The 25,492-nt window shown below is 38.2% G+C and overlaps 1 protein-coding gene across 7 annotated transcripts in view; it reads right to left on the bottom strand.

The window, feature by feature from the left end:
* Positions 1–2,220: 2,220 nt before the first annotated feature.
* Positions 2,221–25,492, bottom strand: part of TRPC4 (transient receptor potential cation channel subfamily C member 4) — a 167,981-nt gene continuing 144,709 nt past the window's right edge. For 6 of the 7 annotated variants that reach the window (XM_048051366.2, XM_048051371.2, XM_048051369.2 and 3 more), the window contains 6 exons: positions 21,975–22,285; positions 20,926–21,121; positions 19,051–19,245; positions 10,072–10,113; positions 7,208–7,297; positions 2,222–4,867 (listed from right to left, as the gene is read on the bottom strand). In XM_048051366.2, the coding sequence (XP_047907323.1) occupies positions 4,151–4,867; positions 7,208–7,297; positions 10,072–10,113; positions 19,051–19,245; positions 20,926–21,121; positions 21,975–22,285 (1,551 nt within the window). In that variant the 3' untranslated portion in view covers positions 2,222–4,150. Of the gene's footprint in view, positions 4,868–7,207; positions 7,298–10,071; positions 10,114–19,050; positions 19,246–20,925; positions 21,122–21,974; positions 22,286–25,492 lie in introns of all 7 variants that reach the window. The other variant, XM_048051372.2, reaches the window with a different exon arrangement.

Here is a 25,492-nt window from a genome sequence, read left to right as displayed (position 1 = left end):
TTTAAACCCAAAGAAAACCAAAGCTGAAGGGAGAAGAATGCTATCAGAAGAACAAATATTAGCTGGAGAAGAGCTGTAAAGTTAAAAGTTAGTGACCACCCAAAATGTATGAATATAAACAGCTGAAACATTTCATAAGTTCAGAACTATATTTAAAAACAACAGAGGATTTGATTGATTTAGGATAATAATTATGTGATGGGGCGACTTGTAAAAAAAACCAAGTATATTGTAGGACTGGTTTCCTACAGCCCTATGTTCATGAAGGTGAAAGACTGCAACTTATTATTGTTGTTTAATATGAAGAGACTTCTCTGCTGCATTCTTTTAAACTCGTACAAGAAGGTAACTCTCAAGTATTAAATCAGTGGTTACTGAACTTGATTTGATGTTGTTCAATGGGTTCAATTCCTTTTCATATCTGGAGGGTTTGGACTCATCCTTAACCCCGGTGATTTATTTTGGAGCACATCCAACTACTTAACTATGAACTGTCTCAGAGGATCTCTAATCTGCTCCTGCTACAGTGGCTGTAGGGTTCAAAATTAAAGCTTCAGCTAGCCTAAGAACTGAAACACGGAGAAGTAAGACTTTTAGCCTAGAGGTTAAGAGTACTTGTGTGGGAGGAAGAAACTCCAGGTTCCAGTCCCTGCCCCAAGGACAGTTTACTGGTATTATCAACCTGTAGTTTGATGTGGAAGACACAGTCTTTTGAATACGGATCAAAACTGAGGAGTTCTGTTTCCCAGGTAAATGTACAAGATTTCTATTATTACAATTACATTTAATATTGCTAGTAATAGTTATTACCATTGCCATTACTAATATTATTTTATGAGGTTGCCCTACTAAGCAAAGGTGTTTGATTTTATTAGGAGACTTTAAAATGAAGATGGGTTATATTCTTCTCCAACTTCTGTCTCCACATTCCCATAAAAAGTCTTGATACCAGATACATACAGATATTTTGAACTGGAAGCAAAAATGCATTGCCTCATCACCCTCTTTAAGCATTATGACTCACTTATTTTCTCTTTTGTGTTGCCTCCCTCACTATTCTCCCTACATTTCCATACCAGAATCTTATTGCTTATTGAAATCTAGAGAGGAAAAGGGGCGTTAGGGCCTGCAATCCATATGTATAGTAGAATTTGAGATGGACTTATAATTGTTTCTTTGCGTCTTTTGTCTACAATATATGTATGTGAGGGAACTATGCAGAAAATCTCTGAAAGATTGGTTCAAGGATTCTCTTAGGAAGACATTCTTGTTTCAAACATTCTGTTTAAGAACTTTTTGGTGCCCATACCCCAGAATTTCCTTGCCTTTTATACCTCTCAACAATTATAGCTATGATAAAGATACACATTGTCCTGAAAGTAGACACTACTTATTCACAGAAAGTTTCAAATTAGGAAAGTCATCATGGAATGAGAAGGCGGAACTCTTCACAGTTCCTGTCTACTTGGGGCAAGCAATGCTCATGGACAGAAAAGAGCACAAAGTGTAGCCACACTTCACAGACTCATAAGTTCAAATTCTGCCATGATTACAGTAAAATTGCAGATGCCAGTTTGTGCCGTTGCACTCAAGCTGCACTCTACGTTCCCATAGGGAGAAATCTCCTGTAGTGAGATCCTACTCTTTTACATTTTTTAAACTGTTGTAGTCACCATCATTTGTCATTAACAAAGAACTTGTAGAGTCATTATGGTACTAATGCATTTTTCATTTGTTGTGATGGAAGAGGAAATCATTTACAATGACACCTATGCTATGGTTTTCTGTATGTCTATAAAACATCAGTGCTTGGCATGGATACATTTCTCTGTGTTGTGTTCGACTGCAAAAGATCAGGCAACCGTATGAGTTAGTCATCCCAATTCAAATGGGCAGAACTGCAAGGTGCCAAAGGGAAAGGAAAAGAAAGGAAAAGAAAGCTCATGGGAAATCAACCCAGTATCTCTAGGTAGCTGCATTTCTGGAGTAGCAAATTTTAGCATCCCAAATGGTTGTACAGGCCTTAATAAAATATGATGTATATGTTATATGAAATCAGTGATGGTGAAAGACTGTTAACTGGGATATAGAGAAGTTTGTGACAAAAGTTACATGGGAAACATTGGCTTTATGTCATTCTTAGCATAAACGTTACAGTAGAAAAGCGAACTCTCTAAAAGAGTTGACCTAGTAAAAATGATATGAAGTTATTCCACCATTATTATTATTATTATTTATTTCTTGTTATGCTTGTAATAATTCAGGTGCTTTCCAAACAGAAAAGCTTCAGGCCCTGCCCCAAGGAGCTCACAATCTAAAGGTGGATAAGGGGAGAGATGAGGAGAAGAGGTCCACAGAGCAATCAAGAGGCCAAGGTGGAAATCAACCATAACTTAGTAATCAAATGTGGTGTGAACACAGTGTTGCAAAGCTATACAAACTGTTTCCCAATTACTTTTCCATTTTGGTTCACCTAGTTCACTCCTAGGTCCCATGGCACAGGTACACGTACAGAAAGGAAGCTCTCAATATATGAACTCAGAGAGAGTAGTACATGTGTAAAGCAGAGCAGGAAAACACACCCAAATGTATAGCAATGAGAGGTTAGTCTGAATTTTCAAAACTCAGTAAAGTACAAGCATAGTTTAGGTGCAGAATGGTATGGCTTTAGGTCATGTCCTACACGGTGAGAGTTAATGTCATGGATTCCATCTGTTTTGTCCTCATTTTCTGCTTGTTTTATATTTATAGGGATATGTTATGTAAGTGTACTCTATGCATCTGCACATCCCTTAATACAGGGTAAAATGAACTTCAAAATCTATTATAGCAGGGCTAGGGAAGCTCAGAATGAAATGACCACACTGATGTGGTATATTCATGTTTCCATGGGAGAAGAAGGATGGTACTGGGAGCTCAAGGCTGGTCTTTCTTAGGTCAGTTGTAAACTTATTATTATTTTTTTAATAATGTAGGACACCAGTCACTGATTAAAAAGCAACAGACTGTTTAATTTTAAAAATACTGGTTTTGACTACGACAATAAGTCACTCAGTTAAGAAAAATACTATTATGTTATCTTTATACATTTAAATGTCTAAATATTTTTTTTTATAAAACCTCCAATCAGTTTCCCCCAAACTCTGAAGTTGTCAAAGAAACTCTCCTAAGTTTTACCTTTAAAAACTTCTCAGCAAATTGTTATGTCTTCCCAAGTACTCAGGGGATTTTTGTATGCTTGTTTGTTCCTGAAGTATCTTTCTCTTAGCAAATACAAGTGTATTGTGAAGGCAAAAGCTAATAAGCAGTTGAACATTAAAGTGCATAGGTTGTCCACATTTGGAAAAATAAATGGTTGAAGAAGCAGTAGCTGTTGTGGTTACGGATTCCTGAGGAGTAATCCGTCATCAAATTTTAGCAAGCCACAAATATTTCTTTTACTATAAGAAACGTTTTTACAGTCTTCGGATCCTGCAAAATGCATTTCTAACAGTGGTATCAGGAAGGTAATAGTCCTCTTCCTGGGTGGGAGAAGATGTAATTAAATAATCAAACGATGACTGATCATTCATAATTTACAGGTATTCATATTCCTTCAATAAATAAAAGAATATACTTTATATTTTGTTTCTTCATAGATTTTGAAGCAAATCAACTTTCTAGCAATTTAAATAAATGATTCTAATAGCTTGACATGAATTATGTTGACAGGAACCACTTATGGTAATGATGTTGTCCAGAATCTTTTAAGAACCTATAAAGTTAAATAAAGGCTTACAAGTCTCTTAAGCTACTTTTTATTTGCATAGAAAAATATTTATCATAGGAGTCAACTATCATATGAGAGAAATTGCATTTGTTGTAATTGAAAAAGATAGCTAAAAAGTTTCTGTGGGTTATTGCAACAGTACAAGAATACAAGATGCTTCCATTTATTAAAAAATGTAAAACAAATTGTGAAAGCTAAAGCAGGCTACAAAACAGCAGGTCCCTTTATTATCTTTCTCTTGACTACTATGTTACAAGATCATGTGCCACAGTTGAGTACTATAAAGTGTAATTCTGCATTTGCTAATATGTTCTTAAAACATTCCCCCCCAAAAGCACTATGCAAAATATATATATTTGTAAATGCTTCTTCCTGTAAGCATCACAACCTTGTTATCACATAGTCACCCTGATCAATTGTTTCCTGTTTCCCATCACCGTCAATGCTAATGTCCAACTCCGTGTCCTGCTGATCCTGTGGTGTGGCTGGTTCAGAGTTGTGTAACTCCATTTTCTCTGTTTCTAAAGCACAAATACTTCCCTCATCCTGCGAATCTGAAGTGTCGCTGTTATTTTGTGACTCAGCTAACATGCACTTTTCATCAGGACTTTGGGTGTTTACTTCACAGTTCATGGTCAGCTCTCCCTCTTCCAGTTCATCAGCTTTCTCACATTGTTCTTCTGCTTGTTGACGGGAAACTTCTTCAGAAACGGTGTATATTTTATTTGTACTCTGCTCCACAGAGTTTGTTTTTGACCGTCTGTGAAATAACCCAAAATTTTTTATGTCTGTTACAAAATTCACACGCTTTTGTTTCTCCTTAGAGGACTCTGACACCATCATTGCTGAGCCATTGCTTACATTATGTGCTTCAGAGGCAATAGTGGCTGATCTAGGGTGAATCATTGTAGTTATGTCAAAAAGGCTGAAGGCCTTTTTCTTTCCTTTCTTGTTTCCCTCATTCTCACTCTTTTCTTCAGTTTCTGAGAGAGATGCTGCATCTTTGTTCATTTTTGGAGTCTGCAAATTAGAAAGCTTGCTTCCTTTTAGTAGACCCAGGACTTCAAAACGAAAGCTGGAAATATCTTGTTTTAACTCCTGAAAATGAGGAAGAAAGATGAAACATCAGAAGATGAACACTAATTTGACTTTTCATCTTGTAATTAAAAAAAGAAAAAAAAAAGTCTTATGGTAGGGATAAATAAGAAGCCTCATCATCTGGACAATACCTGAGATCTTAGAGGTGCTTTGCATACTCTGTCTAATGGATCTTCCAGGTGAGGCAAAAAAGTGATAACCAATGTTATCAGGGGAATCTTCAAAGGAAATGTACTTTGGTCTAGCACAGAAATCATCAACAGTGGTGGAGGAAGGAGCAAGGATAACTTAAAGACCTGTAGGTAATCTGCTAGACAGTGTTGTCCCATCATCATAATGGCCTTATGACCAGATGTTAACACTATCCCCAACATACAGACACACACAAAGAGGCATACAGAATCACTGAATGGTTTAGGTTGGAAGGAACCTTTGGAAATCATCCGGATCAAACCCCCTGCTCAAGCAGGGACACCCAGAGCAGGTCGCCCAGAACCATGTCCAGGTGGCTTTTGAAAATTGCCAAGGAGGGAGATTCCACAATCTCTCTGAGCAACCCGGGCCAGTGTTTATCCACCCACATAGCACAGAAGAACTTCTTGATGCTCAGAGGGAACCTTCTGTGTACCATTTTATGCCTATTGCCTCTTGTCCTGGCACTGGTCACCTCTGGAAAGGGCCTGGCTCCAACCTCTTCGCACCTTTCCTTCAGGGATTTATAGACATTGATGAGATCCCTCTTAGCCTCCTCTTCTCCAGGCTGAAAGTCCCAGCTCTCTCCTCTCTCCTCTTAGGAGAGGTGCTCCAGTCCCTTGAGAATCTTGGTGGACCTCCATTGGACTCTCTCCAGTATGTCCAGGTCTCCCTTGTACTGGGAGGGGGGCAGAACTGGATCCAGCACTCCAAGTACAGCCTCAACAGTGCTGCGCAGAGGGGAAGAATCACCTCTCTGTACCTGCTGGCAACACTTCTCATAAGGCAGCCCAGGAAACCAATGGCTTTCTTAGTGGAAAAGGCATGTTGCTGACATATTCAACTTGGTGTCCACCAGGACCCCCAGCTCCTTTTCTGCATAGCTCCTTTCCATTTGGGTAGCTCCCAGCATGTGCTGGTGCCTGGGGTCATTTCTCCACAGGTGCAGTACTCTGTACTTCTCCTTGTTGAACTTCATGGGGTTCTTGTCAGTCTGTCAAGGTCCCTATGAATGGCAGCATGACCCTCTGGTTATCAGCCATTCCCCCCAGTTTCATATCATATTAATTTATTGAGGGTGCGTTCTACCCCATTGTCTAGATTTTTAATGAAGCTATTAAACAGGACTAGAACCAGTATTGACCCCTGAGGTACTCCACTCCAATTAGACATTGTACATTGACCACTTCTTTCTGGGTCTAGCAGTTCATCCAGTTTTTGATCCACCTTGCTGTCTGCTCATAGAGTCCATACTTCTACAGCTTCTCTGTGCGAATCTTATGAGGGACATGTGTGCATGCTTCCCTATGAGTAGCACGCAGGAACTGCATGCATTTCTCCTAAATGTTGGGCAGCTGGCAGATCAGTCAAGAGCTAATCACTGCAGACTGCTTTCTGCCAGTGCATCCTCTATTTCTTAAAGACCTGTATTAGGAGAAAACTCCTTGCCTTTACAACATGCCTATTTCTCTTCATTTTCTGTAAAGGAATATTAGAGCAGCTAGCTCAGGCTCCGACTGTATCTTCTTGCCAAAGCTGAGACTGATGGATATAATTTTGGATATTTGAAGGTAGAGGCACTAATAGTAACAAAATATTTGATGCTAGAAATACACAGTGATTAATGTAAAAGTTGTGGTACATGTGGACCTGTTCACTTAATCTTCCAGATAAAACAGATTTTAATAGTTAACTCCTTATTTAAGTTTTCCATCTATTAAGCCTGAACATCCCCAGAGCTCTCAGCCTTTCTTCATAGGAGAGGTGCTCCAGACCGCTGATCTTCGTGGTCCTCCTCTGGACCTGTTCTAACATATCCACACCCTTCTCTGTACTGGGGGCCCTGGAATAGGATGCAGTACTCCAAGTGGGGCCTCACAAGAGCTGAGTAGAGGGGGACAATCCCCTCCCTCCACCTGCTGGCCACTCCTCTGTTGATGCAGCCAGGGATGCAGTTGGCCTTCTGGGCTGCAAGCACGCACTGCACACACATGCAGTGCTCCAGGTGGAATCTCACAAGAGCAGAGTGGAAGGGAAGGACCACCTCCCTTGCCCTGCTGGTTATGCTTCTTTGATGCAGCCCAGGATACAGTTAGCTTTTGGGGCTGCAAGTGCAAAAGATGTATGAACATATAATTAAATACATACCTTAAAATTTTCTTCTGTCAGTCCTTCCTCAGTTTTGGCATCTCTTATCATTGCTGCAACATATCTCTTAACCAGGTTTCTCATAACTTCCTAAAAACATAAAATATTGCGTTAGTTTTCTTGGTAATAGTTACTAAATCTACATTCACTGCGTCTTCTTGTGTTTAAGGAACATGACAAAAAATGTACAAACCTTTGATCTGGTTAAAAATTTGTCCTACTTTTCCATGGAAAGCGGTGATAATTATCCTAAGAATGGCTGCTTTGGCTTTGATCAAAGGTATGCCTCATGGTAGTAACTTGCTCTCTGACAGTGAGCAGTTGCTGATGCCTCATGAGAAGTGTAAGTCTAGTGCAATTGTATAATGTTTTTTCCAGCTATACTCTCAGAAGCCTCCTGCAATCTGAGATTTAGGGACTTCTTGAATCGGAAATGTTAGCTTTACGTTTAATGGTCTGTGAGAGGTTTTCCCCATGGGTTTTGAACTCATGTAAACTTTCAGCATCCACAAATTCTCTGCTGATGAATTCCACGGTATAGCTAGACTAAAACCTAGATAAAAACCAAGGTATAGATAGAATAAATCCTTGTGGGGTTTTGCTTATTTTTAATCTTCTCTCTGATAGTTTTCAGTGTTGCCTTCTACTTCTAAGAATTTTAAATTTATTTAGGTTGGAAAAAATGTCTGGAGGCAGCCTGATCCAGCTGCCCCATTCCAAGCAAGGCTATCTCTGAAGTTGTATCAGGTTGCTCAGATCCAGTTAAGTGCTGAATATCTCCCAGGCTAGAGATGCTGCAGCCTCCCTGAGCATTTTTTTCCAGTTCTTTACCACCCACACTGTGATAACGATTTTCATTATAGAATTTCCCTTGTGCAACTTGTGTCCATTGACTCCTGTTCTTTTGCTACGTACCTGCAAGAAAAATGTGGCTCCCTTTTCTCTCTAACCAGCATTGTGATATTGAAGATAGCAATTAGGCCCCCCCTTAACCTACTTCAGGCTGAACAAACATGGATCTCAGCTTCTCCGTTTAGGTCAGCCCTCCAACCTTGCTGGTGGCCCTTTGCTGATTTCCTTCCAGTTTGATACATCTCTCTTCCAGCAGGGGGCCCAAAACAGGACACAGTGCTCCAGATACAGACTTACAAGTGTGGGCTGGAGGAGAATAATCACTTCTCTCAAAGCGCTGCCTACAGCCCTATTAATGAAGCCTTGTACACGTCTGGTATTTAGTTTGAGGATAGATGGTAAAGAGCTACTCTGTGTTCATGTTCTCCAGGATTTTATAGATCCCTGTTGTACTCTCTGCAGCTGTCTCTTCTTCAGATTGGAAAGTCCTGGTTTAATCAGTCATTTCCCATATGGAATCTATTCACTACCAAATTTACAAGTGCACAGCCCACCTCTTGGTGAACTTGCACTCCTTTTCACACAATGAAAACTGAAAATAAATCTGAAAATTATTCCTTATGCTACAATAATCTCAAAAAATCCAGAGACTGAAGCAGGAAGGATGGAAAACAGTTTACAGGGCATCTAGGCAAAGGGATTATTAAAGAACAAGAAGGTGTCTATGGGAGAGCAGAACTGGAGAGAGAGAGATGGAGCGCTGACTCTGATGGAGCATGTCAGTTAGCTGCATATATGGACTTGGTTAATCCCAGAAGGGAGGTGGAACTGTCTGTTTTTGTTTGTTTGTTTTGTTTTGTTTTGTTTTGTTTTTTTTTTAAAGGGAAGTGTCAATCTGCCGGAGGTTAGGAAGATCTTGCAGAGGGACCTGGACAGGTTGGATCAATGGGCGGAGACCAATGGGATGAGGTTCAACATGGCTAAGTGCTGTGTCCTGCACTTTGGTCACAACACCATGAAATGCTACAGGCTTGGGGCAGAGTGGCGAGAAAGCTGTGCAGAGGAAAAAGTTTTGGGGTTTTGGTTGATGCTCACCTGAACATGAGCCAGCAGTGTGCCCAGGTGGCCAAGAAGGCCAACGGCATCCTGGCTTGTGTCAGGAATAGTGCAGCCAGCAGGACCAGGGAAATGATTGTCCTCCTGTACTCTGCTCTGGTGAGGCCGCACCTCGAGTGCTGTGTTCAGCTTTGGGCCCCTCACTACAGGAAGGACATCGAGGCCCTGGAGCATGTCCAGAGAAGGGCTACGAAGCTGGTGAAGGGCCTGGAGCACAAGTCCTATGAGGAGCGGCTGAGGGAACTGGGGTTGTTTAGTCTGGAGAAGAGGAGGCTCAAGGGAGACCTCATCGCTCTCTATAGGTACCTGAAAGGAAGGTGTGGGGAACTGGGGGTCGGCCTCTTCTTGCAGATAACCAGTGATAGGACTAGAGGGAATGGCCTCAAGTTGTGCCAGGGGAGGTTTAGGTTGGAAATGAGGAGACATTTCTTCTCAGAAAGAGCAGTCAGGCACTGGGACGGGTTGTCCAGGGAGGTGGTGGCGTCACCATCCCTGGGGGTGTTCGAGGAAAGGTTGGACGTGGTGCTTAGGGACATGGTTTAGTGGGTGACATTGGTGGTAGGGGGATGGTTGGACCATATGATCTTGGAGGTCTTTCCCAACCTTAATGATTCTATGATTCTATGTTACAGTGGATAAAATACTAGTCAGCATACTGTGGCTTTAGGAAAGAACATCTTGCACCCCAAGAGAAGACAATTCTGTATTTCAAATACTGTTGTTTCAAGACAAAATGTACTATTCTTTTGCTTTTTTTTTTATTATTATTATTTCTTTGCTTTTTTTTTTTTTTTGGTATTTTTCTCTGCTTTCTTGTGATTTTTTTTCCCTTTCTCCTCCTGACACTCTTTCACAGGCATAGAAAAACAATTACAAAAATAAACATGGACCTTTACCTGGTACTGATGATGTCTTCTCAGATTATCAGCTGCACGCCTCTGGAAGAAAAAAAAAAAAAAAAAAACACAAACAAAAATGAATCCCTATCTGGTAGAAAAATGTATCATGGCAAAACAGCAGGTCTGTGCAGTCTGTGGTATCTAACAAGTTGAGAGATGGTTCAATGGTTCAATGTCTGCTGAAAAATTGCAATGCTAGAGCGAAGCCTGTCATTAGCTTTACAGAAGGGAGTATGTCGTCACTGGAAAGGCAAAGTGGATTTTCTACATTTTTTTGTGTGCTGCCAGAATTGGCATTGGTGTGGATGTGGTGGAGCAGCAAGGTCTCTGCTTGCAAAGCTTTGAAGTCACAGATCTGAGACAGAAGATGTGATTGTGTCACTCATTTGTACAAATTGAAGGATACTAATGAACTGAGAAGAGCTTGACATATACAAGGTGTTACCTATGGCTGTCTCCTTACATCTCATTTAGGATAGAGCTATCCACAGCCTGCAACATAAAACCATTTTTAAAAGAAAATTCCCTGCTTAGTTCTTTGTTAAAAAGCCACTTGATACACAGAGAAGTATGAAAGACAGAAACTTAGCTTTGTGATAGAGAGTTCTGTGTTAATAAGGCAGGAGGGTATAAGGGATAGCAACTATGAGGAGGAACAGCAAAAAGAAGCTTGGCAGAATGAAAACACGGTATAGGCTTCAAGAAAATGTTGCATTAGATCATACTGCTATATCTAGGGGGTGTCCAGAAAAGATGGTGAAAAAGAGCCTTGAATTTCTTAGTCTTTGAATTACTGTTGTCCTCAACATACTGAGTAACATTTCTTTTTATTTTCTACCTTAATTATCCCCAACTGGTGGAAGACAGTCTTACAATTTTTACTTGGCTTCTTATATCTCCTGCTGGTGAGAAAAGCAGGTGTCTGACCACTAACCGTATTTCTACAAAACAGAACACTTAGAGTATCTTAAAACACGATAAAACGGCATCCAGGAGACTCAATAAAATTGACCTCAGTTGCATAATGAGCCAGGCACAATAAGGTATTTTGTCATCTTCTTTTACTTGAAACTGATTGGCAATTTATTTATGATTAACACTTTCTCTGTTTGGGAATAGTTTCCATTTTATGATTGATTTCTTTTTCTAATTAATTTGAGATGCAGTACCTGTGTGGTTGGGGTTGGCAAAAGAGAATAGAAAGGGGAAAGCCATGATTTCCAAACTGCCCAGATACCATGGGTTTGTACATAAACATTGTGCCTTCAAAGTTTTTCCAGATGGTGTTTCTGCATCTTATACCACATCCAAAGGGAAGATGGATGTGATTCCTCATATTTAAGGAGGGAGGGATGGGAGTCTGTGTCTACTGCTGGGGCTGAATGGGACAAGGTAGCTATGGGAAAGACAATACCTTCCCACCACCTATTTTAAAACAGGTTTAATTTTCTGATTTTTTGCAGTTGACCACACGATGGAGATATTTCATTCCTGCTGAGAGAGCACTAGGGGAGTCTGAGGCTGTACAAGAGCTTTCCACAACTGTTCTGACTCACAGGCAAAGGAAAAAAACACCTTAAGGTGTAAGTGAAACACACTTCAGTTCAGGTAAGCGTCTCATAAATGAACTCCTATAAATAAAACAAATGCTAACTCTTGCCTTGGAGGCTACTTTCTGCAGTTGTTGTCTGCTCTGCTTTATTTTACAGTTAAAAGTAATCCATTACTCTGAGAAGCTGAAAGAGAATACATTTAATGGTGTATTTGCATACACATACACATAGACACTGCATAAGAGAATATGCATACACATAGCTTGTCAAAGGTATTAACCACATCAGTTCATTATCTCTGGTTTAAATGCTCAGATTCAGTCCCCAGATCATAATCTCCTTTTGCTTCCTCTCAAAGCGGAATGAATCTTTAAATAAATGTCTGAAAATCAAACTACTCTCTATACATAAAATGATATTGACACTCATCTCTTCCTTATTTGGTTCACAGCTGTCTTTTCTCTACCTGATCATAGTCTAACCTGACACTGTTCACAATTTGTTTAAAGGAACTGCTGTGCTGTGTGCTTGAAGAATTGTTGAAAAGTATAGCTGACAAAGGGTTAAAAGTTAAATCTGATTGAAAAATAGCAACAAGGGAAGAAACAGTCTTGTGATGGAAATATTGTATGAGATGGTGAAATACAAAGAAATGTTTTATCACTTTCTAAAGGGGGATGCTAATATGTTTTAGGAAGCTTTAACAGCACTTTACTGGCATTGACAATCATTTTGGTCTTCCTGTTTATGGCATTGCTAGTAATTTGTACTTTTTTTGGAAGAAAAATCTCTTTAGCAGTAAAAAAAAAAAAAAAAGACAATATTAATTTAGTTCTTTTGATGTGATTTATAAAAACTATATCTTTTATAAAAAATGAATTCAAATTTCACATCTATCTTTGACCACAAACTGCTTGGTGATAAAGGTCCAGAAAACCTAGTGATTATCTGAAGTCATACAATATATTCCTCATCTGGAATTGAAACATTACAGGGGAAAGAACTTATCTGTGTTTTCAGAAAGGTTTCCCTGTGAGATGGTCTTTGGTTATAAAACATATGTGCTCCAGATTAGTGATTTCCATTCCAGGTGGAAGGTGTTATTTTTTGCCCTAGTTGTCAGCAAGACACATTTCAGGGAAAATACAAAACACTTGTATTGACTGAGGACTTGCATCATTTTCCACTTGAAGAAAGAAGGCTAAGAGAATGAGAAAGAAGATTTTTCTCTGACAAATGCTTATCATTGTAATGTAGATTGCTTGAAAAAAATGGCAAGAAAATCAGGATATCTGTGGAAAAAGAAAACACTAGCTATTTATCTAAAAATCAGGTGCACAAAAAATACTGAAGATATGTCTGGCAAATCCTTTCCATTTTATCCTCTGAAATTCTTAAAATTATAGATAAAACACTTTTTGGTGACTGATCACTGACAAAGTGGAATATAATTTGAGGAAAATAGTACAATTCATTCCAGTGGGCTTGGGGATTCTTTTCTTACATCTCTTCTCTTTAGAAATAACAATAGATTTCAGATGACCAACAGGAGTAGCCTTGAGACACCCAAGGGATTTGGGTAGTCAGAAAAACTTCAACCTAACCAATGGAATTGAATCTGGCTTTTGCAAAGGCAATCTGAAAAAGTTAACAGAACTACTATATATAGCTTAAAGAGCAGCACACACTGTTATTTCAGAGCTTTGAGTGTAGGAGATACTTTGTGATAATAGCTAAAGAGAATGCTGCATACCTGGGATATGTCAAAATGACAAAATAAAAATGTGCTGAAATCTGAAAAGGCAGAAAATCTCTGTCTGATTAATAGCATGTTGAAGTGCTAGTAAATCATGTGTGAACATACTGTCCTTCCTGTACCGAGGAAGCCAGTTGTAGTTGTGGCTAAAGATCATGCCGTCAGCATGGCTGGGCAGCCTGTGGAGAAAGATGCTGTTCGTTGAAAAAGCTCCCCTTGACTGCACCGCCCACCTCTTTATCTGTCCCGGTACAACAAAGGGTGCCAGAAACACAGAACTGACAGTCGAGGAGAATAAAATTCATCAGCTCTCTTCAGAGGCTCCTCACTACCATGCAGACCTTCTTCTTTCCTGTGATAGCTTTTCCGTAAGTAGCACTGTAGACGGTCCTCCAAAGCAATCATGACAAAGGTATCTCTACCGACATTTTTTTTTGTGTGTGTGAGCCACATAAATCTTTTCACTGGGTGTCTGCTGTAAATTATGCCGACCCTGAATCCTTTCTTTGCAAGTTCTACCTACGTATAATTTTTCAAGCGCTTTTTTCTTTATATATATGTATTAAATCAAACATTACATTTATAATCCAACAATCCACTGTGTATATATATAGTCTTTATATATTCTTTATATATATATTTATCTTTATATATTATATATATACTATTTATATATGTGTGTATATATATATATATATATACACAGAGCAGACACATTGGTGACACATTTATACCTCCTTGATTCCTTTTAGCTCTTGATTGCTGCTTTTTTATGCAGATCTTATGCCTGATCCTTGAAAAATGCTGGCTTTAACAAGACACCTATATTCTGTCTATCATTTTTTTTTTTACTCTGTAGCACTGACTCAGCCTTTGGATGCTCGCTATTGTTCTTCCTACTGGAAAACACCACAGTATGCCACTGCTGATTAGAGCTTCCTAATAGCAAAGTTAGCATATAGAAATTTCAGGAAAAAAATGTTTTGAAATCTGAGTTCTGCATCACAGACAACCTGGCATTCATACATCTATTTAGCTGATGTAAGAAAATGAACCTGAAATGGAATCAAGTGTTTTTTCCCCAGTACTGGTCATAAAAAGAAAAGGTATCAGAGTTCATAATGCAAGACTCAGTGAAGAGAAATAGTTCCCAAAAAAGCTTATCTTGTAGATCTGAGACAGAAATTCCAGTGAGCTGGAGTCAGAGAGCTGTCAGCTGAAGTCTTCAAACAAAAGGCAGAGATAACTCTTCATTTCCCTTTGTTTGTAAAGGTATAAAGTTTCTAAATTTAATTTTTGGTACAGTTTGTTGAGACAAATGAAAAAATTCTAGGAACACAAGGCTGAGCTGTGGGTGATGTGGGTGATGATAATAAGTTTTTCAAAATCAGAAAACAGTGCATTCCTCTAGGACAAACTCTGAGATCATGACAATGTGCCCATTTTTTCTTTAATGACTTAATCTCTTTATTGGAGAAAATCCACTTAAGAGTGTATGCTTTATGTCTGCCCAGACAGTGTGTAGAACTGAATGACGGAGTGTGTGGCTCTCACACATGTACAGATAAATTTTACTTATGCAGAAATCATAATGTATACACCAATCTTTGCCCATTTTGGAGCTTGAGTGCATAGCTGGGCCTAGAAATTGCAAAATGTTCATAATGCAGACAGCTCTACTGGGGCTGCTTTTACACCTGAGTATGGCTGAAGAACTTCATAGTTTTATGAGATGCCCAGATACGCAGACTGAATCTGGCTGGTCAACCACAGCCACTCACTGTTTCCAAGAAGCTGTAATTCTTGTTGCTGTGATGATTCAGCTGGTGAACACTCTGCTCCAGAGGGGTTTCAGCTTCACTTACAGCTAAGTGTCTGTTCTGTATTTATAATTAGTGATGGGTATGGCCCTATTGTCTCACAGAGCTTCATAGGTACTGCTTTTTCTCATCAAACAAAAATTTTTTGAAGTTTTCTCTACAGAAAATAACAACAACAAACCCCTACATCTCTCCCTCCCCTATGCCCTCTCCTTCCAAAGAAGTCAGTTATTGGAAGTTCACATTCAGATCATAGGGAAGCTAGGTTCATCTCCTTCTCTTACACTGTCTGAAGAGAACACCTTTTCCCCCAGTGTCTTCACCCTGGTAAGAAACTGGCTGGGTAACTGGGCCCGAAGAGTTGTGGTGAATAGAATTAAATCCAGTTGGTGGACAGTCACAAGTGGTATCTCCCAGGGCTCAGTACTGGGGACAGTTCTCTTTAACATCCTTATCAATGAGCTGGACAAGGGGATCAAGTGCACCTTCAGTAAGTTCACAAATAACGCCAAGTTAGGCAGGAGTGTTGATCTGCTCAATGGTAGGAAGGAGGGCTCTGCAGAGGGCTCTGGATGGGCTGGACCAATGGGCCAAGGCTAACTGCATGAGGTTCAACAAGGCCAAGTGCCGGGTTCTGCACTTGGGGCACAACAACCCCATGCAATGCTACAGGCTGGGGGAAGAGTGGCTGGAAAGCTGTCTGGCTGAGAAGGACCTGAGAGTATTAGTCAATAGCTGGCAGAATATGAGCCAGCAGTGTGCTCAGGTGGCCAAGAAGGCCAACGGCATCCTGGCTTGTATCAGAAATGGTGTGGCCAGCAGGTCACAAATGATAAGGAAGTGATAAGGAGACCTTATCATTCACTACAACTACCTCAAAGAAGGTTGCAATGGGGTGGGGGTTGGTCTCTTCTCCCAAGCAACAACCAAGAGGACAAGAGGAAATGGTCTCGAGTTGCACCAGAGAAGGTTTAAGTTGAAAATAGGAAAAATTTCAATGGAAGGGTTGTGAGGCATTGGAACAGGCTGTTCAGGGAAGTAGTTGAGTCACCATCCCTGGAGGCATTCAAAAGACATGTAGATGAGGTGCTCAGGGACATGGTTTGGTGGCGGCAGTGCTAGATTAATGGTTGGACTTGATAATCTTAGATATCTTTTCCAACCTAAATGATTAAATGATTCTATGACTATGATTCACTGTTTTGGGACAGGAATCACCTCTTGTCAGAGCTGTTCTGCTTGGCATAAATAACAAATGCTTACTAGAGAATGGAAGTGAACCTGGGTCTCCCATAGCCCAAACTATTAGTTATTTTTAACATGTGCTCCAATGAGAAATTCTGTCCTGAAGTAAGTCTTTCCCAACAACAAAGTTTTTTGGAACTGGTATATATTTATGAAAAAGAAAACAAGCAAACAAACAAATAAACAAACAAAAAGGTTGTAAGGAAAATGCTATGTGGAAAAAAGTCCCAACGAGCTTTGTGTATACACACTCTATCTGTTGACCCTTTGCTGCAACAGTTTTGCAAAACCCAAATTGCTGATACCTAGAAGCTGTTATTTATTCCCCCAGCTGTGGGTAGCTGCAGGAACCAGGGAGTGATCTCTCTGAACCCCCATTTACATTTTCACCATGTGTATCAGCAGGGTGCTGGAAGTACCCTGTCTCTTTCTTCCTCCTTCCAGACAGCCAGGAATAAGATTACTCCCAGAGTTGCAGGTTGAGAGGGAAACAAAGGAAAAAAAAAAATAAATAAAAAAGTCCTTTATCCTGAATTGAAAGTCTGTCAGAAAATATTGTCCTGAAGGCTTTTCTGGGATGTATAAGTGTATTCAGAATTTGTCCCAGTCAAACACAGATATTGTGTTAACCAAGTATAGATACTCAGCTGCTATGCACTGGCATCTCTCCATTAATTTTAATATCATTCTCTCAGTTTACACTAGATAATCATACCTACCAAATGCTCAACAAATGCCTACAAGTATTGCCCACTCTCCCCCACACACAAGTACATCAGTTTCTCTATTTCTAACAAAAATTCACAGTTTTTCCTACAGTTGCTCTCTGCACTTCTTTTCTTTGCTAGGTTACACAGTGATGTTTTGTTCTTGAAGTTCTTCACCATTCATTCTCAGTTCACGTGTTTTATTTTTATTTCTGTCTGATTTGCTACTTATTTGTCTTCACTGCTTTTCTAATATTAATCCAAAGGATTTTTTTGGTGTTTCTTTTCTGCAGTTGCTAGTTTGTTTCAATATCATTCTCATGTTTTATAAGCTTCCTTTTCTGTCCCTTTCTTTCCTATCTACAAGAATGACAGCTAAGTGAAGCATATTTTCCTTTCGCAATGTCCAACAAGATCAGGTTATTGCAATAAGCCTGATTAGAAGCTTTTCACAGAGTGCATAATCTACTAATCAGCTAAGGAAATGTGAAATGATTTTATTTGTCACACTGCCTCTTTATCATATATCTGTGCAACTCTGCAAACTTGTTCCTTGAGGTGTATCTGATGATAAAGCTGAATGCCAGGATATGACAGGAGAATAGATAGGAAAAAATCTACTTATTTCTCACTTTCTCAGGAAACTGTAAAGAAATACACAGAAGAAAAGAAGGTACGTAGAGTAATGGTCTGTAGATAATGGTCCAACAACGAATCATATCATACTCCTAGCTTCTTTGGTGTATTGCTAATAGTTTAAACAGCGTGAAGACTACAATCCTTTCTTCCCCTTACTCATACATGGCAATCATATGGTCTCCCTTAATGCTTTGCTACTTGAGCTCCTAACAGACTTGAAAACATTTGTACTCATCAAATCCTCACAGTATAGGGAAAAAAATTACCCTATTTTACCCACAATAGATTGATTTGTTTGTTCACTTTTTTATGCTGGAGTTGTCTAAATGCAGTCTAGTTAACAAGGTACTCACTTGATTTATATATGAAATGAAGAAAATATTCCTAGAGAGATTTACTTGCTGGTTGGTTAGGTTGTTACCTCACTATTTCCTCTGACAATATAGGAAAACTGTGCTGCTTACTGGAGAATCTCAGCTGAATAAATATATGAGAAGCAAATTCAAATCTGGTAGCTGCAGCTACCAGAGAGTTTGTGGTTCAGATATTACGCAGACATCTGCTGAACCCAAATGCAGGAGTATTCTTGCTCCCTTTGTGTGTCTTTTCCCCTCTTTTTTTTTTTTTTTCCCTAGAAATTTCCACTGCTATTAAGCACTATTAGAATAGGGCAATAATATGATTCTGAAATAACTCTACCTGCAGATTCAGGTAAGTAATTCTAAGTAAGTGGTTACCTTTCAAAATGCTTTATTTAATGTGAACAGCTTTAGGTAAGAATGATTTTATGTAAACCTATTTCACTACATGTAGAGAGACAGAGAATATACCATGATAAGTTGTTTATATAAAATTCTGTGGTTCATGATACGTTGATCAAAATTGAATTGTGACACTTGAGCTGGAGAGCGTTAACCAGAACTCTGGAATTGGTAGACAAGTATCTGTATTTGATCTCTGTTTATATTGCTTTTAATCTTGAATTATCTATCGATGAGGCATAGTCATGCTTCATACTGTCATTGTGCAGAAATCCAATGATGTTTTCTCTCCAGTCAGATACACTGACATGAATGTAAATAATAATAATAATAATAATAATAATAATAAAATCATTCTCTGAATTCTAGAATTACTCTGTAATTCCTATTCAAATTATTTGACAGTTCAGAGCCTTTCCATCTCTGTAAGACTGAGAAAGACTTATCTGTATATAAAAGAGGAGGATTAACAGCAGAGTAGCACATAGGACTTACCCCTATTGTTCCAAAACTTTCAGGCTTTCTTCTAATTTTTTTCTTGCACAAGTGTCTCCATAACCATTTGATCAGATACCAGAGGGACTTTGGACTTGGTATGACATTGAAAGGAGTGGGTAGAGTCCCTCCTTCTTCAAAGTAACTCATCCAGAGTTTTGTCCGAGCAAACTTCCACTCAATGTCTGCATGATCCTGTGAACAAAAAACAAAACAACACATACGTGGCTGTAATTAAGGAGATGAAACAAACCTCTTAAAAAAAAACTGACCTAAAGCTAGAACAACACTGAAACTCTAATGAATTTTCTTTTTAAAATACTGGAACCTTCTTTTTGCAGAAAGTTTTTAACACAAAGCAAAGCTAAGCTGGTTTACTCCAATAAAGAGATGTTACATACATACAGTATATCTCCACTTTCAACCCTTCTTGCTTAGCTACAGGCTTTTAAATAATTAACAGTCTCTCAAAAAACAAAGGATAATTACAAGCAGAAAAATGTTACATCTCTGGTAGAGATGTTTTGTTATAATAGCAGCTCATCATTATTCCACATAGATCACTCTAATTACTCTGCTGTGTAGCAGCTTCAACAAGTCTGTAAGCCTCATGCACCCTCTCAGTTGTTGCCAGCCCTTGAAATTTACAAATAACCTATCTAAGAAATCATGAGGTTACTTAAAACTGTTGAGTTGAGCAGAATTATTTTCTCCTACTTCAAAATTGTATATTTGGAATTGGTTATGGTGTTGTTTTCTTTTTTTTTTTTTTTTAATTTGAATGTTTTTTTCTTTTGAATTGGATATAATATTGCATCATTTTGAAAAGTTAAAAAAAATCAAAACTAAAACCTAGAGTTTGAAAAGATTGTTAAGTCTTAGCAGCTGAACAAGAATTTTAAAGGAATAATGTTTGATTTGGACAACAAAAAATAGTAGCCAAGAACTTAATCTATAGACCTAACCCTAACTTTTAATATTTAGACAGATTTACTGTAATTAAAACAGTAATTAAGATGTTTTATCAGGAAAGTATTCTGCCTGCAGAATGAGTTCTGATGAACATTAATATGTCATGGTATCATGTAATAGAATTTATCAACTACTGTTATATAAACACATTTCTTTTGTGGAAAAAATTGTAATTTCTGTCCAAAATAGGAAAAAAAAAAAAGGAAGGAAAAAAAAAAAAGCAGCCCTTCAAAAAATCTTAAGGATGAGAAGTTTTCTTTTATTGTTTGCTTTCTGCATGATCATATTTGAATTATTATACAATACACCAGTGTTTAATTTCATTAGTCTCATAATAGAGAGATGAGAAATAAAAATAGCTCTGGTAAGGATAAAGGCAGTTTTCATGACACAGGAAAACAAGGCACTGCTTAATGAGGTGTCATGACCTTTTATTTCACTTGTTAATGGGTTCCAAATTGTCCACGAAATGTAGGCATCCAATTTCTATTCACTATATATTCGTACTATATAAGAATTACAAAATAACAGCCTTTTAAAGGCTAATCAATACATTAAAAATAGAGATCAAACAATCTATGTCTGAGTCTTGTTCAGAACAGAGGTCCTGCACAGAGCAGCTGGGGCAGTGCTGAAGCCTTTGTCACTTGCCAGCAGCTTCAGGACACCCTTCTCTAGCCTCAAGCTGGCTTCTGCAGTGGGGCCACCTCTTCCCCTTTCCGAGTTCTGGGGAAATTCCCCTCTGCTCCAACCCAGCTGTGGTCTGATTTCTGTGTCCTTGCAGAATAGTGCAAAATAATTAGAACAAACCCTATATTCAGTCTTTAAAAAAGATTTTCTGACAGAAAAAAAAATGGGATTTAGAAACAGAGAGAAGGTATATATTACAAATGATCAACTTACAGCAATTAGCTGGTAAGAATTATTCATCATGGCTATTAGCATGTTGAGTAGAACAACCAGAGAGATTACATTATAGGTACCAAACATGGTGGCCCCAACAAATTCAGTAAATTCATGCTTTGGTTGCACATTGGTCACATAGAGATTGATGAGTCCAAATATAGACCAGAATAATGATTGCAGCGTTTCAAATAATCTGAAAGACAAAACCCAAAAGGAATAGCTGTATAATACCAATGCATATACTTTTCAGATTATTCATTTTTTCCCCTGACGACAAAATGTTCTTGAATTGATTGAGCTGGATGATTCACAATATAGGCAACCTATATGGAATATTTTTCTGGAGAAACACTGGCTGAATGTTTCAGATATGAACCTCTAGATATCCAATGTTGAATCTATAAGTAAACCTATGAGTACAAGGCTGATTCTGTTCAAACTTCTAAAGGATAGATATCATTTTAGAGATCTTACTTTGGACACCTGTCTTTGAAGTATTTTGCCCCTTTGCTTTGCCTTTAGAGTGTAGAACAAGGATCCAAAAGTAAATCATCAACTGTGTTTTAGCAAGATGTTAAAATAAATATGGTATTTTTGTACCTATTCAGTGTTGTCAATTTATGCCATTTCTACTTTGTGTTGAGAACCATTGAGATAAAAAGTGCTCTATAATTAGAAGGGCATTACTGTCTTTACCATGTGTTTGCTTTTGTAGAGAATGGGGATGGTAAAAAGCAAACATGCCACTCTCATATAGGTCTTGTGCTTTTACAACTAAATGTTACGATATTCTCTTAAAGAAGTTTGGGACAGCAGCTAGGATGCTAAATAACAAAATACCACTTTAAAAAAATCCCACTATAGGATGAATATTATTACTGATTGATATAATGTTAACATTTATTTATTTATTATTAGAGTGTCTTTAGGAGTATCTGTCAGGATGCCACTGTAAGAACAACAGGGAACAAAAAGCCTCTTTCCTGTGAAAAACATCTACATGAGTAAAATATTGGGGAAGGGTTAGAAGTAGATCAGCCACTTACGTTGAAAATGCATTATTCTGCTCTGCACATCGTATCCCTTTACACTTGTTTTCTTGTGTCTCATAGTAGAAGTACAGCTGGTTCAATCCATTTGCAAAAGCTAGCAGCACGAGGCAGTATATGAAGAGAAACTTCAAAATGTCCAGCAACATTCTTCCCAGAGATATCTGCAGAGGTCCCAGGTGAGAATTTGCAGTGAATAATGAGATCAAACGTAGAGAGCTAAAGATGTTTGCAATTGCAAACAGGGCCTCAGCCACCAGCGTCGGATGCCACATGTCCCAGCTCTGTCGTGGAACTAACCCGCTATACTGAAAACAAGCAGAAGGGAAAAAAAATTACTCCGTTGTTTATATGCAGAAAAAAAGTGTCTTGTTTTCTTTACGAGCCATTCCATTAATTTGCTGATAGCACAATAAAAATAAACATATTTTGGAGAGAAATATGTCTTTTTGAGATTTTAGCAAAACTTAAAATGGATGGTGTCTGGATACTTGTCCTTCATTTCCATCTGCAGAATAGCCTATACTTTCTTGGGTTTTATTGTGCTTTGCATTTGATTATGATTTTTACAGTAGCAAAAGCATGTCTAACAATTCTGAGAAAATCAACCACTTTTGAACATCTGGAGTTTTAGAATTGATGAAAATTTCAACTGTAAAAATGAGTAAGTTAGATTTTTGCAGAACAGTGAAGATATGACAGTTATGGATAGAAACACAGAAAAACTTTGAAAAAGTTGGAAGAAAACATTTAATCAAGGAATAAGTATATCTATCACTTAATCACAAACAATGGACCAATAATGAAAAAGTGTTTTTTAATGAACCATGGCAAACTGCTTGAGTATCTCATTATCAAAGAGTTTCATGCCTGGGACTATGATTCTTTACTGTTCCAGCTCTACCAAAACATTTACTGAAGATGAAAGATGTTACTTTGAACTAAGACTTAACTGCCGTGTCAGACTCATTATTATTTATTGGGTCTCATTAATCTGCTTTATAGGATGTATCAGAGGACAGGATCTAAGCTATGAAGTACTCTAAAACCGTGGGATAATATAATATGAAGCAAGTACAAACAAGGACAATGGCGCAGTCTGTATTTACCCACTCTGGGCCACGCAGATGCATCCTTCAGAGATGCTGAAAGTGCCCTCAGTAGTAAGGAGAGGTACCCTTCCCTAACACTGTGGCCAGATGTAACATAGCCAGGCATCACAACATTTCAACACCACGCTCAGCCTCCAAATAACATGACTCTTCTTGAACTGCAGATGGGATCTTGGCATTTTCTGGGGCAGTGCTAGTTGGCACAGTACCCTACCACATTGAAGTTGCTTTAATCAACCTGTAGGACAGGTGAGACAGTGCCAGTGCATGACAATAATCCCTGGCAGTTTTATTTGTGTATAAGTAGCCACAGTGTAGTCCCCACAGTATCTGACAGTCTTGCAGTTTGGGGGATGGGAACTGCAGAACTGGAGAATAGTCTACTGCAGAGTTAAGAACCACACTGTCTTATGTTTCAACCACCAGTGATATTTGTTTTCTACAGAGCAGCAAATTAAATCCAGTCCTGCTGGAGTCATAGGTCATTACTCTGTTCATTAGACTATCTCTTTCTCTAATGAGAAATTTCTTACCATGCTGTAAAATCGAGTCTTACTATATTTGACATCATAGCTCCAAGAGAGATGCTATTCTGCCTCATTTACTATTGACTTTCAGTTCAGTTCTGATTGACTCAAGACCGATGACAAAGGAACAGGTAGTAGAAAACAGAATTGAGTTTCCAGAGCCCCCAGCTAAGAGATTAAAGCACAAGAAAATGAATACGGAAAATTTACAAAGGTTATTGAGAAAAGAGAGGTGAGAACTCCTCTGTGTGTTTTCTATAATGTCTTTCTTTGCATAATATTATACAATATATTACTGCGAATTCTGGTGGCACTTTAAAGTCCTGGTGTATGAAAACTCATAACTGTTAACTAACTGGGAACAGTTGCCAGTACAAGCAAATATTAGATACTGAACAGTGCAATAAATGCTCAGATTAGGGAAGAGTATACAGGGTGTGTTATAGGAATAAGGTAAAATCTATTCATGAAAAAAGAATATTTAAACTGAGATGGAATTTTTGGTAGGTACAAAAGCATCCAGCTGCAAACATATTTTAGATGAAGGCATGTAGCAGTAGATTCCAAGGACGTTAAACAAGCAACTGAAAAAAAAGAAAGTAGAAAATAAGAAAAATAAAAGAGTAGAAAACAACAATAATTTAAAAACAAGTAAGGAAATACCCTTCTGAGAAAAACATAGTACTACATGGCAATGATCAGAGATAGCATATGATGTAGAAAGACAACAAGGATCATATTCAAACAATTAGGTGAAGACAGCCACATCCGAGCTCTCTGTCAGCTTCTTTTACAGTCAGCATTCACATTTCTAGAGTAGTAGGAAAGCAGATAAATCAAATAGGTCATATGAGTTGGTCTAACATTGTATTTTTCTCATTATTAGTTATATAACTTGGGGTAGGGGACAGTTTTCTTAGATATCTAAGAAGTAGTCTGACAAGATGTCACTTTTTCTAAAGGAAATGATGAAGCTAAAGAAGAAAGGAGAAGAAAGGACTTTATCAGTGATGATCTGGACTGAGATGCAAAACTGGTGTGTTCAAAGTCAGCTTCAGAATATCCCAGTCTAACAAATTAACACAACCCTGTTTGTTATTTCTTGGTATCCAAATAAGAAAAGATCAAGTGACCTCTGGTCTGTAAAGCGGAAATCAAAGTCACAACACAACAGCGTTATTTCAGCTTTACTGACTCTGCCTTTCTTGGGCCCAAATGCTTCCTTTATGTGTGGAGATGGTGCAAAAGGTCTCATAGTCATAAACAAAGAACGATGAGGGCTAATATAGTTTTGAAAAGATGTGCTTTAAGAGATGAGAAATAAAATATATATATATAGCGAGAGAAGTAAAGGGCTGAGAAGTAGGTTTAAAAATGATCTGTGAAATATACTAGCTGAAAGAAGACAATAAATTTGATAAAGAAAATCATGAGTATGAAATGGCTCTGTCAACAAAACCCCACTGACTTTACTAACCAGAGGAGGCAGAGATATGAGGATATGAAGATGCTGAAATCTAGCAAAATCAAAGAAGAACTAAGACAACAAAGAAGCTTACGTGAAAAGGAAAAGAAAGCAGAGGAGCAAAGAAACTAGGCATGTTAAAACCAGAAACAAACAATGAAAGTATATATATATATAAAATATATATAATATATATATATACACACACACATATATATACACGTACATATATGTATGTGTGTGTGTACATAATATATATAACATATATATATAATACATAATATAATATATGTATATATATTAAGGTAAGAAAAATTGCAGTTTAAGGCCAAGAACTAAACAACCCATATTGTGCAGAATTAGAGAATTAAGCACATATAGCAATGCCAAGCTTGTGGTAAATCAGATTTC

The sequence above is a fragment of the Anser cygnoides genome, chromosome 1, assembly GCF_040182565.1.
Source record: "Anser cygnoides isolate HZ-2024a breed goose chromosome 1, Taihu_goose_T2T_genome, whole genome shotgun sequence".
NCBI lineage: Eukaryota > Metazoa > Chordata > Aves > Anseriformes > Anatidae > Anser > Anser cygnoides.
The sequence above is the reverse complement of the archived record's forward strand: the minus strand, read 5'-3'. Positions and strand labels throughout refer to the sequence as shown.